The sequence below is a fragment of the Opisthorchis viverrini genome, assembly GCF_000715545.1.
Source record: "Opisthorchis viverrini unplaced genomic scaffold opera_v5_153, whole genome shotgun sequence".
Taxonomy (NCBI): domain Eukaryota; kingdom Metazoa; phylum Platyhelminthes; class Trematoda; order Opisthorchiida; family Opisthorchiidae; genus Opisthorchis; species Opisthorchis viverrini.
The window spans coordinates 381,083-394,056 of NW_008751810.1; the positions used below are offsets into that span (position 1 = coordinate 381,083).

General features: G+C 40.5%; 1 protein-coding gene across 1 annotated transcript in view; it reads right to left on the minus strand.

Moving 5' to 3' along the window:
- The window catches only part of T265_14185 (hypothetical protein), a gene marked incomplete at both ends in the record, with an annotated part of 37,322 nt that extends 25,350 nt beyond the window's left edge, over positions 1–11,972 (minus strand). The window contains 6 exons of the mRNA XM_009172414.1: positions 2,136–2,182; positions 4,506–4,564; positions 4,739–4,845; positions 9,585–9,891; positions 9,992–10,115; positions 11,743–11,972. Coding sequence (XP_009170678.1) covers positions 2,136–2,182; positions 4,506–4,564; positions 4,739–4,845; positions 9,585–9,891; positions 9,992–10,115; positions 11,743–11,972 — 874 coding nt within the window. The remainder of the gene's footprint in view (positions 1–2,135; positions 2,183–4,505; positions 4,565–4,738; positions 4,846–9,584; positions 9,892–9,991; positions 10,116–11,742) is intronic.
- Positions 11,973–12,974: the final 1,002 nt, after the last annotated feature.

Genomic DNA, 12,974 nt, shown 5'->3' on the forward strand with positions numbered 1-12,974 from the left:
TTCAAGCTTAGCTCACTTTTGAGGGGGCGATTTGCAGGTAATTATGCACCAGTTTACTTTTTTTCGCACATATACAAATAAACTGGTGCATAATTACCTGCAAATCGCCCCCTCAAAAGTGAGCTAAGCTTAAAATGGAATTTCAAGAAACGGGAACAACTAGGTCATCTTAGGCACAGGGCCGTGAAAAGTTAAAGAAATACTGGTTAGTCAACTCATAGGACTGACCAAAACGAGCTTCGGGCGAAATGGAATGTCATTATCTACCATGAATTCACTTGGACTGTAATGGCGTCGATCACTGATGAACAGGGTTTTTTTACTCAGAGTGGTGACGCGGGTTTTGAGGGTAATTGGTCAAGCTTATTGAAAAACCAGATTATCTACTATACACACTGTATTACAACCTTCCATGAGAATGTATTGATAACACCTCCTGTGATCAAAAAGTTCACTGATGCAAGTGGTAATGTTATAATTAGAATTCTTTGCGGTTCATGATAACAAGTGTGTTTGAGTGACAATATACTGTTGCAGAATTGACAGGGGGATGATGCTTATTGAACCGTCTCCTCGCAGAATATGATGCCCAGAGATTCGATGCCGGGGAATGAAATGGAAAGTCTTTTTTTGTAAAGTCCCTCTTATTATTGGTTTAGATACTACTGATGACCTCTTCACTGGTATGTGCAATGGCGCAGATGTTTAGGCAAGCAGAAAAATAAGAAAGCCTCAGTAAGATTATCTGAACTTCGAATGGGTTTTGTGGTGCGCAAAAATTGAAGTGTTAACTTTTATAAAAATCGTGAGTTGTTGTATACCTTATGCGGATCAAAATTTCTTGAACACCCAATCATAGGTTCCAAAGAGGCAAGGGGGATTTTTGGCAGACGTGAGCAAATAAACCTGAGTTCGTCACAGCTAAGCGTATAACTTGGTGCGTCATGCTCCAGAGATTCTGGCTTTAGGCTCTGCGCCTTATTGGCTATAAATTCATCTACCATGCAGACAATTATATAGTGAACATTTAAAAAGACCTGACGTATACAATGCCTTTATGCTTTGTCCGAGAGAACTGCTTACTACTCACTCTTGAGGCAGAAACGACATGACACAAATGGATCATTATGAAAGCAGATCCGCGTTCCATTTCCCCCATGTTTTGAAGCATACATATATTTTGTTAACTCATCCCAAATCCTCTGAGCATTCTTAGCGTCGAGTATCGTTGCTTTCACTCCATTTGGTCAACGGCCACAATTTTTAATACCATAGTATAGGCTACAAATGTACTGTTTCCAGTGGTCACTTTTGGTAGCTCTGACCTAAGTGGCTGCCCGGTGGAAGAGAGAGACTTTTAAGAAAAGATCAAGGCCCTCTGTAAAAGCCCATCTTGGGCAGCCGTTATTTGAGAGAAGGAACACCATTCCGTCCTGCATGAAAACGGGGACGAATAAAGTAACATAAAGGCACAAGTATCTTCATTACTTTTGCAAATGTGGTTGTGATCTACTCCGGTGCAGGGGGTATGTTCTCATCGACGGACCTTGTGCCAGGTTCTGAGTGACAGAAAACATGTCTTAAGATTGCCAGACACGGTAGTCAGACATGTTTTGGAACAAAAACAAGCTTTCGTTTGCTTGTTTCTGATGTTGGAGACTATTATTGGTGTTTTTTCAACGTGCGAAAAATTGACGGGGATAAAACTGCTCTATAAGTTGTCTGATTCGATGTATATATTTCTGGAAACTTTTGATGTAAGGTAAAATAATTAGGCGCTTCTTCTTGTAGAAAGTATGCGCATTCTACCTTTACCAATTTAATGCAGTTCGTTGTGTCTTCTCTAAATATTGACCGGAAACTCCCCGAGCATTTCTTGAGAAAACGAGGGGCGACTTCTGGCTTCACCGTTTCAGTTTGTATTTTTAGGGGTTGGGTTAGTGTTAGGTTGAAGAAAGTATATGCACTATCACAGTTAACCAGACAAATAAGATGCCATTATTTCTTATTTCTTTATTCTCGGAAAGGTGATAGCGACTACCTACACTTCTGTTTGTATTCTCAAAACCATGAGCTAAACCTCAGACACAAGCCTTTTATAAAAGAGCAACAGCCAGTAACTTAATATAACTTACCTGTTTTTCTGCAGGGTAATTGTACAGTTGCGCTATCCACATATCTTCTAGTGGGTCATATGTGAAGATGGAACAACTAATTTTTCGGATGGAAAGAGGATATTATGGTGGTTAATTTTACATCATTTTTTGGTTATGCTGACTGAAACTCACCTCACTGTGCATTGATTACTGACGTATTTGTAATCCCATCATCAAAGGATTACAAGGGGTAAAGTCGGATAAATGGTAAAGCAAAACAAGTAAGAAACCAAGCCAGGCTCCATGTAGTGAATAAATTGTCGGGCGGAGTAGCATTGTTATGGAAGTATTATTTTTTGAAATTGGGGAAAACCATATTTTTAGTGAAACATATATTACAAGAGAGGAGACGCTTATTAAAGGATCTATATTGGGTCTTCTTTGAAACTTTTCAGTTAGTTTCCAAGCCTATACACAAATTCGCTTGGATATTTCGAAAGAAACTCGTATAAAGGTTATTTTTAAGTCAAAGCGAGGGAAAATAGATACAATGCTACGTCACTCAGCCGGGCTGCAGAAAATTCTGTCAAGAATTATGACCTACTTGTAAAATCTCTCTGGTCCAATTATCCATGAAAATCGAAATTCGAACAGACGTACCACTCCCGATTTTGATTTGGCCTGGTCAAAACAACCTAATTAGTGAAGCAGGTTAGAAAATAGTAAAATTTAAGTAGTAGCGAGGGTTCCCTTTATGGGCGTCTATAGGACCTTCACCTGGACTTCAAAAAAGGGATCCGGGTAGCTCACTGTGCTACTAGATTACCTAGCCCAAACTGCACATCTGTGCTGAAGTTTCTCGTCTTCCATATATTGTCTTCTTTGTCCTCGTTCGTCAGGATATTTAGACGGGTCTTCTTTTTACCTAGAAATTCTGAGGTGGAATAATAACCAGGCGTTCTGAAATATACTGTGAAAGGAGTATGGTTAACGAACCCTCGTACCTTCAGCGTTACCGAAAGTCGTGAAAGCGAATACAGAACTGTAGAGACAAAAGGGTTGCGAGAATATTGCAGTTTAACCTTCGTATGAGCGGTATGGACAGTGACAACCCGAATAAACGATAGTAAACCTGAGATTATTAGACTGTTTCAAAAAATTCCATGTTTTTCTCCAGTGTGCTATAAGACCAGTTTGACTTCCATTTCGTCCCATTTTGGAGAACTACGTCGCCTAACACTTATAAGGCAAAGACAAATTTACTTTAGACCAGCAACCTGAGGTAGTTTCGCAGATGTCTATTTTGAATGAACGCAGAAACCAGTGGTCGTTATACAGCTGCCACATTAACTAATAAGATCGGCGCGTTCTTCGGTGTGACTAAAACGCGAGCAAACATTTTCCGGGAAATACCTAAGTAAACTAACGTGCACGTCAGTAGCTTAGAACTCTCCGCTACTCTACAGTGCCAATATAACACCCGACCAGTTTAAATTATTACAGGCTGGGGATCATTTTGCACCAATTAGGATGCAGAATCGCATATTCTCTGTGGAAAGGATGCATATTGGATCATTTTTGTATGTTTAAAACCCCCGTGAGTGCATGTCAACGTAAATACTGCTTCAGACAAACGCTTCTTTCGTTTTCAAAGTACATTGGATTCAGCGGACGTTTAGTACTTTGAAGAATATAATATGTGAAAAATATATTTTACTAAATCACTTTGATTTGACCACAGTTAAGTTAATTTCATTGCCATCTGGGAACATAGACGGCACAGATCTGAGGAAAACGTCTCCCAGTTTATGTCTAGGAATCTAGAAGTTCTTATTAATTTCGCTCTCCTTTGAAGGGTCCTCTTCTCTTCGGGTACAATTATTCTGGTGGACTAAAGAGAAGAACCACTGAATTTGAGTTTGATGCTCATCAGTAGTGTATATCTTTGTTTGTGCAGTGTAGTGAAGCATTGGCGTCATCTGTAAATTTCCTTAAGTTTCGGGCTGTCGGCTCACTCAGTATAGCACCGTGTAGGTGTTAGCGGTTCTAATTTCCTTAAGTTTCGGGCTGTCGGCTCAACTCACTCAGTATAGCACCGTGTAGATGTTAGCGGTTCCGCCCATTAACACGTTGTCGAAATACAGTCTACGCACACAGCCTACATCTACATTTACTTTTCATATGCAAGTAAGATGTCTTCTGAGGGTTCGCTATAAATATTGCGAACAAAGAGAGCCACTGCCCGGTATTAATCCTAATAGTGTTAAAACAGCGCATGGTGTGGGAAATTGTTTTACATTTTGCTCAGCCACAAAGCAATCACACCGCCCAAGCGTGAACATGTTTGCTTGTTCAGACGTGAAAATTCAGATGCGTCCATCTTGCGCTGGTGAAGAAGTGGTAACACACTCCCCACGCACGTCAGACGTCCCAAGTTTATGCCCCGATACGGCTAAGGGTGTGAGCCGCTGGTGAGTTCTAATATGAGTGAAACGCGAATAGGTGCTTTCCTCTTTAGGGTGGAGTCACCAAGTAACATCACTGGTATAGGACGGCGACTGTGCAAACGAAAATGTGTGTAAATTCTTGAAACGTCGCAAACATCTATTAGAAAACACTCCATCTGACATGTGGGAACGTACCTGTCGAATTCGAGAACACAACGTATCATTGTGAACATCGTTTCTAGGGTGGTAGTTGGTGAGACTTGCCACAAAACAAGACTGGATGAAATGAGGTGGAATTTGTGCTGGAAGAAGTGGGAAGCAAGAAAATTGGCTGTTAGAGTCAATGAGGAAGTTTGATAATGGCGCGAATATTCAAGTGGGAATCTCCTTCTAGGCAAAAGCAGTGGTTTTGATGTGTTACAGAAATTTTATTCAGTTCCTCTCTAATGCAGAGCAGCGAGAGTAGTCAGTCATTCAATTGGTAGTAGGTAGGTAGTTGGTAGTAGTACGATCCTACGACAGAACAGTTAATGTGCGTACATAATATGAATTCACGAAATCATTTTAAATCACGTCATCAATTTGGAGATACATCCTCCAATCGTTCTTTACCTTGTTAATACCCAAAGGCTGTTTTGTCGTGACAACTATGATAACAAGAATCCCTTTGGATTTATAAGTTCAACCATACCTCAGTTATTGATCTTTTTGCACACAACAAGCCGGGGAAGTCCAGAAGACAGACGATAGTTGAGCAATTACCAACATACGTATCAAGCGTATCGTTCCAGTCATCGTATCATAAAACTCAAGGTTATTGTTCAACCATACCTCAGTTATTGATCTTTTCACACACAACAAGCCGGGGAAGATCAGAAGACAGACGATAGTTGAGCAATTATAAACATACGTATCAAGCGTATCGTTTCAGTCATCGTATCATGAAACTCAAGGTTATGTTCTTCAAGATCGACGGCTTCGGGTTGTTTCTATGAAGCATTTTATAACGACTAAAATGCACTTTTAGTTACTCCTCACGTTTAGTCAGTCCTAGTGGACTTAGCTCCGTTAATACTGAGGCCCATCCGTTGCTTGCAAACCGAAGTCCTTATGTTGATTTTACGGTATTCCCCTTATTATTCCGTATATAATCTAACTCTGTTTCAATCCTACCTGATGAATCTTCTGATGCAGCTTCACCTAGCCTTACATCTAAAATTGGGGACAGCCGGTTGTGATTGAAATGGTCCTCAACCTGAAAAACACGACGTTGCTTTTCTTTTCGAGAAGGTATAATTTGACCGATTATCCAAGTTCAAATGATGTTCAACGTTGCGTGCTACTCAAACTTCTGTCAAAATCTTAATTTTGACATTCTGTGCCGCGTTTGGATAGAACTTTCTGCTTTCCCACTTTTCCATCTGCCTGGAACGGTTTTCTAATATCTGCAGTTCACAAACCCCAAGTTCCTGTCGCCGACTGTTCGAAGTGTCTTTACGGATCTATTTGCTCTAGAATGCGTTGGATTGGAAATACTGAAGTATCATTATAAAAACTTACAAAACTATCCCTGTTCCTCGTAGACTACGACAATCCAAGCGTGCCAAAAGATTTTATTTTTGGATTTTTTGTCTGTTTCTTTACTTCTTACTGTTTTCCTTCGTAAACTCATTGACATTTATAGCCCGCTCAGAAGTGACCCTTTTATACTTGTGGCAGGTACAAAAACGGTTTTGCTGACCAGTAAAATGACTTTTGAAGGAATCGATTTATTGCTTCCTTTCTTCCGTATCACAAAAATGTATTCGCGTTGGTAGGTCTTACTGTCTCTTCTCTGAACCCCTGGAGAATAGCTGAACAGATAGAAAGGACACCACCTTTAGACATGTATATGTTGACGGTCTGCCATACGAAAAGTTCACTCGTAAATCAGTTGCTGAAGTTGAGATGGGTGTTAAAAGTGGGTTTGCAAGGATATGTATGTGCATATATATTCTTGCAATCCTGACAGTTATTTATTGTCCACTTTGCAGTGAAAATAATCTGATTGATACAAAAAACTGGACAGAGAATGTATTGCCATATGTAGGTATTTATGTGACTACAGTGTAAGTAAAATTCATAATGCATTCTATTCACACACGGAAACGATGGATTTTTTGATGAAATTTTGTAACTTCCTTTGTATCGCCACTTGGCGAGTAAACCACTGCGATTCTCATCTGGTTTGACTTTTTACAATTCGCGATATCGGCAAAGAAAAAGAAACTCCTTGAACATACTCGATGAGTGGTAGTTCTTTTGATATGTTATATCGACGACTTGAAGGTTTGCTGCGCGCAAACCCATTACGAAGGCGTGCCTAGTAGTTGGGATATAAAATGAAGCCCAGAACATAATATGACTGGCCCGAAAGAAAACGTATTACAGAGTTGGATTTTCAAAGATCGGCTTTTGTAGGTCCAAGACTGTATCCGCATAACGAATTGCTTCATAGGGAAATGTGACGCTGTCGATAGTATGTTTCTCTCACAACCGTCACTCTCAAATTACTAGCGTTTTGTACTGTACTGTGAGAGCCTAGCGACATATAGGCTGTCTCCATAGGTTTGCGAACTTCAAGCACTGAGACGTGTTATTCCAAGAAATCTTCTGAAAGGTATGCCCAGCGTCAGCGGTGAAAAAACAAACCACGTTTAAAATAAGGCCATAACACAAGTCGCTTTCTGCTACTCTGTGCGACGGTTTAGTTCACTATGCTACAATTATGCACGTAAGTCTTGTGCAAATGCCGGGATTTTTCCTTCAGAATAAAGAAATAGCTAAAAATATAATTGACCATTCGGTTGATTGTAGCCTGGAAAGTCTTCCAAAGTACATTTAACTGGGAGAACAGGGATTAATATGAGTGTAGAATTAAAGTAATTTTTTATTGGGAAATTCCTGGTGTAAGTGAAGTCAGTCTAGCTGAAAGATGAGAAGCGATGCACAGCTGTTCCATTCTTTTTGAAATCATCGAGAATGCGGATCTCGCCAACCTCATGTAATTTCGAACTAGCAACTTCCCGAATGATAGCTGAAGACTGTTATTCGACCACGAGATCACGTGGTGCGATTGAAAAATGGATGGCGTTATACCTTGTCTAAGTTCAAGTTAATCGTATAACTAATCGGCGGGTTGCAGCCAAACAATTCGGTCTTCTGTTACTAGCCAGAATCCGCGAGCACAAATCACCCTGGAGATTCGCAACCAATAGGGACGAAAATGCTGTATATTGTTTAGTTTTCGGCATAGTTTGGATTCAATTGTAGTAAAAAATCTTCATTTCCAAATCTCTCCAAGTTATTAAAAGGTTATTATCACTAACAGAGATTTCATTGGTTAAAGCTGTCATCTGGAAATGCCCCAGATTGATAGACTTTTTTCCTTCTGTCTTCTCATTCAAGGCAACTTCTTCATTCAAAATATTCATTCCGAATACTTTCACAAGTACTACAATGAGTCACACTTACTGGTTCAGGGAGCAGATGGAGCCACTCCGCCAATGGCTAAAAGTCTTCTAGCTGGGGTGTTAATAATTCTGAGCATTCCTTTGTATCCGTGGGCCAGCTGAGAGTGCAACTTAGCCAAACTACCAAGTATGATGTGATTTTTGAAGATCTAGCTATCCCCCAACTTCCTTTAAATTGGCGTTACTGCAAAACTCCTTGAAGAAGAGGCTACTCCTCAGTGTCTTCCGTTGTTTACACGCAGTTTACTTCTGTTCGTGTAAAACAGTGTTCCTAAAATACTCAACGGGCCTCATTCCTAGGGTTAACTTCTGGTTTGACTAACGTGGCTTAGAACGCCACCGAGGGATACGCTTTTTATATTTAATTAATAATATTTTAAGGGTTTTGCTAAGACAGACAGCGAGCAAAGATACCTTCCATGTAGAACCATCCCAAGTCTTGTCCATTACTTATGGTACAAAAGATAAGGGCTTAATGATCTAACAGTTTGTCGACTTCATTTGACTGTGGGCAGTGAGTAGCTGACTCAGTAGCTGATTTATCCCGGAATGTTGGTTGGCCACTGCTGTTCAGCTTCACAAGGGTTGGGCATCTGGAGTAACTGCGGGAACGTGTTTATTCTTTCCATTAATGCCGACTCTTAAGATATTTTCCAGAGAAATCCTGTGAACACCACTGGATTGGGCTTAACGGAGGGTATCACAAAACCAGAGAAGCGTAATGGTTTGGAATTTTGGCAACACAAATTTTTCTGTGAGCCGACTTCAGCGTTTCGAGCCGTCTTTCGTGCAGTACCAAAAAGGCCCTCGATGGAAACAGCCGTGGCCATCTTAATTCGCCTCTGTAAACAGACTGTACTCATTTTATCAACCAAAATAGTTCACTCAATATTTTATACTACATTGGGCAATCCGAAAAAAGTTTTTAATGTTGGGCAATGTTTGTCGTGTGCACTACACAGACTTTTCAGTCATCGTTTTCTAAAATTGTGCCTTTCACGGAATGTGAAATTATAGTTGTCTGATGACGTCTTTTACGGACGGATTGCTTCACATCCCGCCTATTTTCTGTCCATTTTCGGCGAGCACATTCACCAATTTTTTTGAAATTTGGTGTTTCGCAATGTGGACCTCAGATCTGGTGACTTGGACGCCAAGTATTAGTTAACTTCTGATAATAAAGTTACATAAGGTGGGGAAATCATGAAGACCAGAGTAGCTCAATTATTTTGCCATAAATCCTGAAGCTTCACTACACCCAATCTTCCAAATACATGTTAGGGGACCAGTAGGACTGGTAGCCCACTTAACTGATAGGAAAACATAATTCTATGCTGTTCCTCAGGCTGGGAACAGGATTGGTTCGGTTTACAAATTGTCCGGACAGGGGCTTTTAGTGTCTCATCTATCAATGAGAGGAACCACAGTTCATCAAGCATGCTTTCCAGTGCCAAAAAGGGCAAAACAGGTCGTGTGCTATCGACTAGTTTTTAGCAACCCTTTTAGTAGCTTCCTTTATGAAAACATACTGCAATATCTCAAATATATGACCAACTGAAACATGATGTGGCCTGTGTGCAGCACATTTAGTTGATGAAAACCATAAACGAGAGATTCAGTTGAGTCCCCCGTGAGAGCCAAACTGATCTGCAAATGAGTGCATTTGTCGAGATTAGTCCAATTTGGGTTCAGGTGGAACATAAGGTTCACGGAAACTGGGGATCTACGCTCACCTGATGACCACCAAGAGGGGCAAAACCTGTCGTGGGCTGTCGACAAATTTTCAGCAGCCCTGTGAGTAGTTTCCTTTACGATGATATTATGATCTTCATCCGGCTGGGAGCAGGATTAATTTGGTTTAAAAATTTCCCGGGCAGTGGCTTTAAGTAATCCGGCTAATTAATCACTGGAAATCATTACAGTTTATCAGGCATACCTTCCAGCTTATCATTAAATCTGTACCCTGCTGGTTGTAACTGTGACCAGTTGTGAGGAGTTCCTCCAAAGCGGACCATTCGCTCTCCAGTTTGTGTTTGACATCGTCCGCCAGGGTGGATCTACTGAACAAAATGAAATGTTGTATGTGACAAACGAACAAAACATAAAACATTGATCTGAAAATCCCGAATTTCAAAAAAAGAAACAGTATGCTAAAGTGGCTTCTTTAACGACAGTAACATCTAAAAATAATCAGCATTGTGGAATTTTCTTTGAGATCACTCCTGTAGAAGAAATCCTTCCCAGAGTTATTTTATGGATGTTGAGATAAACCCTAGGTCACATTTCCGACGAACCCAAAATAAATGGGGGTGGCAAATTTTAAATAAATCACTAGTTCATACAAACGCGGAGGATAAAATTTTTGACAAAACTCTCTTTTTATTGTTTTATTCATGGAGGATTTTAACTTTGCATGTTTTTGCATGACTCAGTGAAGAGCTAAATATGGAACTTTTTGATTGGTTGATGAATTCAGTTGCAAGTCATCAGATATGAAATCGGAAGTGAATATGACAAGTTCGGGCTCACACTTAGACTACTGTCTCCAAATTTTGCTACTAAAAACAGCTGTGATTGAGAATTTTTTGCAAACCTAGTAGCTTCTAAACATCGGCGTGTGTATCCTAGATAAGGAGAGCTAAGACATAATGTGAAATGCAGGTGTTATGAGTTAAACTTTACTTCGTTATGCCCTTCACGTGACCAACTCTTGCTCAACTGTAGGCTTTTCGCATCTCTTTGAACCACTCCCAGCTGCACAGTCCTGTTTCTGCTCCATAGCGACCGTTCTTGTTCTTCCGCACAATTGTGTAAAAATGGACTCGATCAGGAATTCTTGCTCATCACCCCAATAAATTATGAGCATTAGTGATCAAAGCGTTATCAGCAGTTAACCAGCTGCACAGTCCTGTTTCTGCTCCATAGCAACCGTTCTTGTTCTTCTGCACAATTGTGTAAAAATGGACTCGCTCAGGAATTCTTGCTCATCACCTCAATAAATTATGAGCATTAGTGATCAGGGCGTTATCAGCAGTTAACCGGAGCATTGCGAAGTGTCAGGGTTTTCACGCGTCATTTTTACTTTCACTAAATACCAACCTGCACCTTGGGTTTTCGAGACATAGCCATTACTGAATAGGAACCCTACAAGGAGGGGCAAAGATTTCTCGCCTTCGATCGCCACTGTACATAATCTGAAAGTCGGTATTTGTTGGTTAAACGGGTTCATAACATGGGATGTACGGGGCATGTTTCACAACTTTCTGACACTCGAAACGTTGAATTGGAACTCGCGGATTTACGTACAACCTTTAAATGAACTCTTGCTTAGCCTCAAATTTATTATATGCTCCCGTTGAATCCTGCGGTTTCCTGAAACCCAAAAGCTTAATATTAAAAATCACAAGCCGTACTCCTGATTAAGCCATCTTCGGTGGAGCCGTGAGTAACCGGATCTTACTACATATAATTTCAGCAGCAAGAGGTTAAGGTATTTATAACACATAGATAGCACAGTATAGGGAGTAGAGGTCCTGAAAGTAGTTTGGTGCAAACCAGCTATCTTGGGATGGTCGCTTGTCAGACAAGAATCTGTTATCCACAGGATTAGCAGCAGCCTACGTGATGCTTGTGGCGTCACATACATTCATATTGCACTCCAGTATACTTTGGACAGTTGCAACTCACCTGCTCGTGGCATCAATTTTGCTGGAAGTGTATTGGACCATACCGACCACAACAAGTGAGCCGTCCGACTGATCACCACAAGCCCAATCAAAGTCGACGTATCCGATCCCACCATTTGCTTTGCATTTCGCGGCTTCTTCGGGTTTTCTTACCGTGAACAAACTTAGCAACTTCCACTTTCTTTCGGAACGGGAATGTGGATCTGCAAGTAGGGTTCTAATGGTGTCCAGCTGGTTAAAAAGACAAATATCTATGATCAGCGCAGTCCAAACTGTACTCTATTGTTTAAAACGCCGATTTGAGAAATTATTAGACACGGAATCTCAGGGAATGCTGATATTCACTCACAAAGCACAATACTGAAGCTTGTTACAACCCTAAGTGTCTTTCTAAAACTTTCTCATTTTTGGCCACAAAGAAAACCGATACCCAGAGAAAAATGTCTCTAAACTTGTACACTTTGGAAACTTTAAAGTGGCGCGCCAAGATGTGGCTATACATGTATTTTCTAATGTTTATCAGGAGTGTCCGACTTTGTAGTCTTTTTTAATCTCGCGGATCAGTTTATTCGAGGTGGGGCCAGTACGAATAAGAGGCTATTTACTTTATGATATATACAGGCAGAGCAGAATAAAAACTAAAAACTTGACGTGCAAAATAAGCTTCCTGGCAAGCGCATTATATTGCATATCATCAACAGCTAGCCAGCAGAGAAACTGATACACTGATATCCGTACTAGTATACATATATATATATATATATATATAAGTACGTATGGATAAACTTATTGCTTAGAATTGACTGTATTAAGGACCGAATGACGAATAACTGGCATGCTTTTGATTCCGTTCCCTTTGTAGAATTCCCCGGTTATGAAGAGTAGGTTAGGGGAACGAATAACTATCGGCTTTGCGCTTCATCGATGTAACAGCATAAATGACATTTAGTAATGATAAAATTTTTGACCGGTTTGAAGAAGATGAATCTGGCCGGTTTGTAGTCTCCGCTTCAATGCTGAACCAAGTACAGTCGGATCGCTTGACTTATTGCTCCATTAGCCTATAATTCACAAGTCAAAGCGCAAAATGTCCTGCTGTAACTGTCAGCCCATTGCACCAACTAACTTTGCTTAGAGAATATGAGGGAATATAATATGATCTAACATACAAGTCTGCCTCTGCATTTGGTGGTGCTTCCTGAGAGGCCCAATATGGAGAGTAACTAAAAGCGA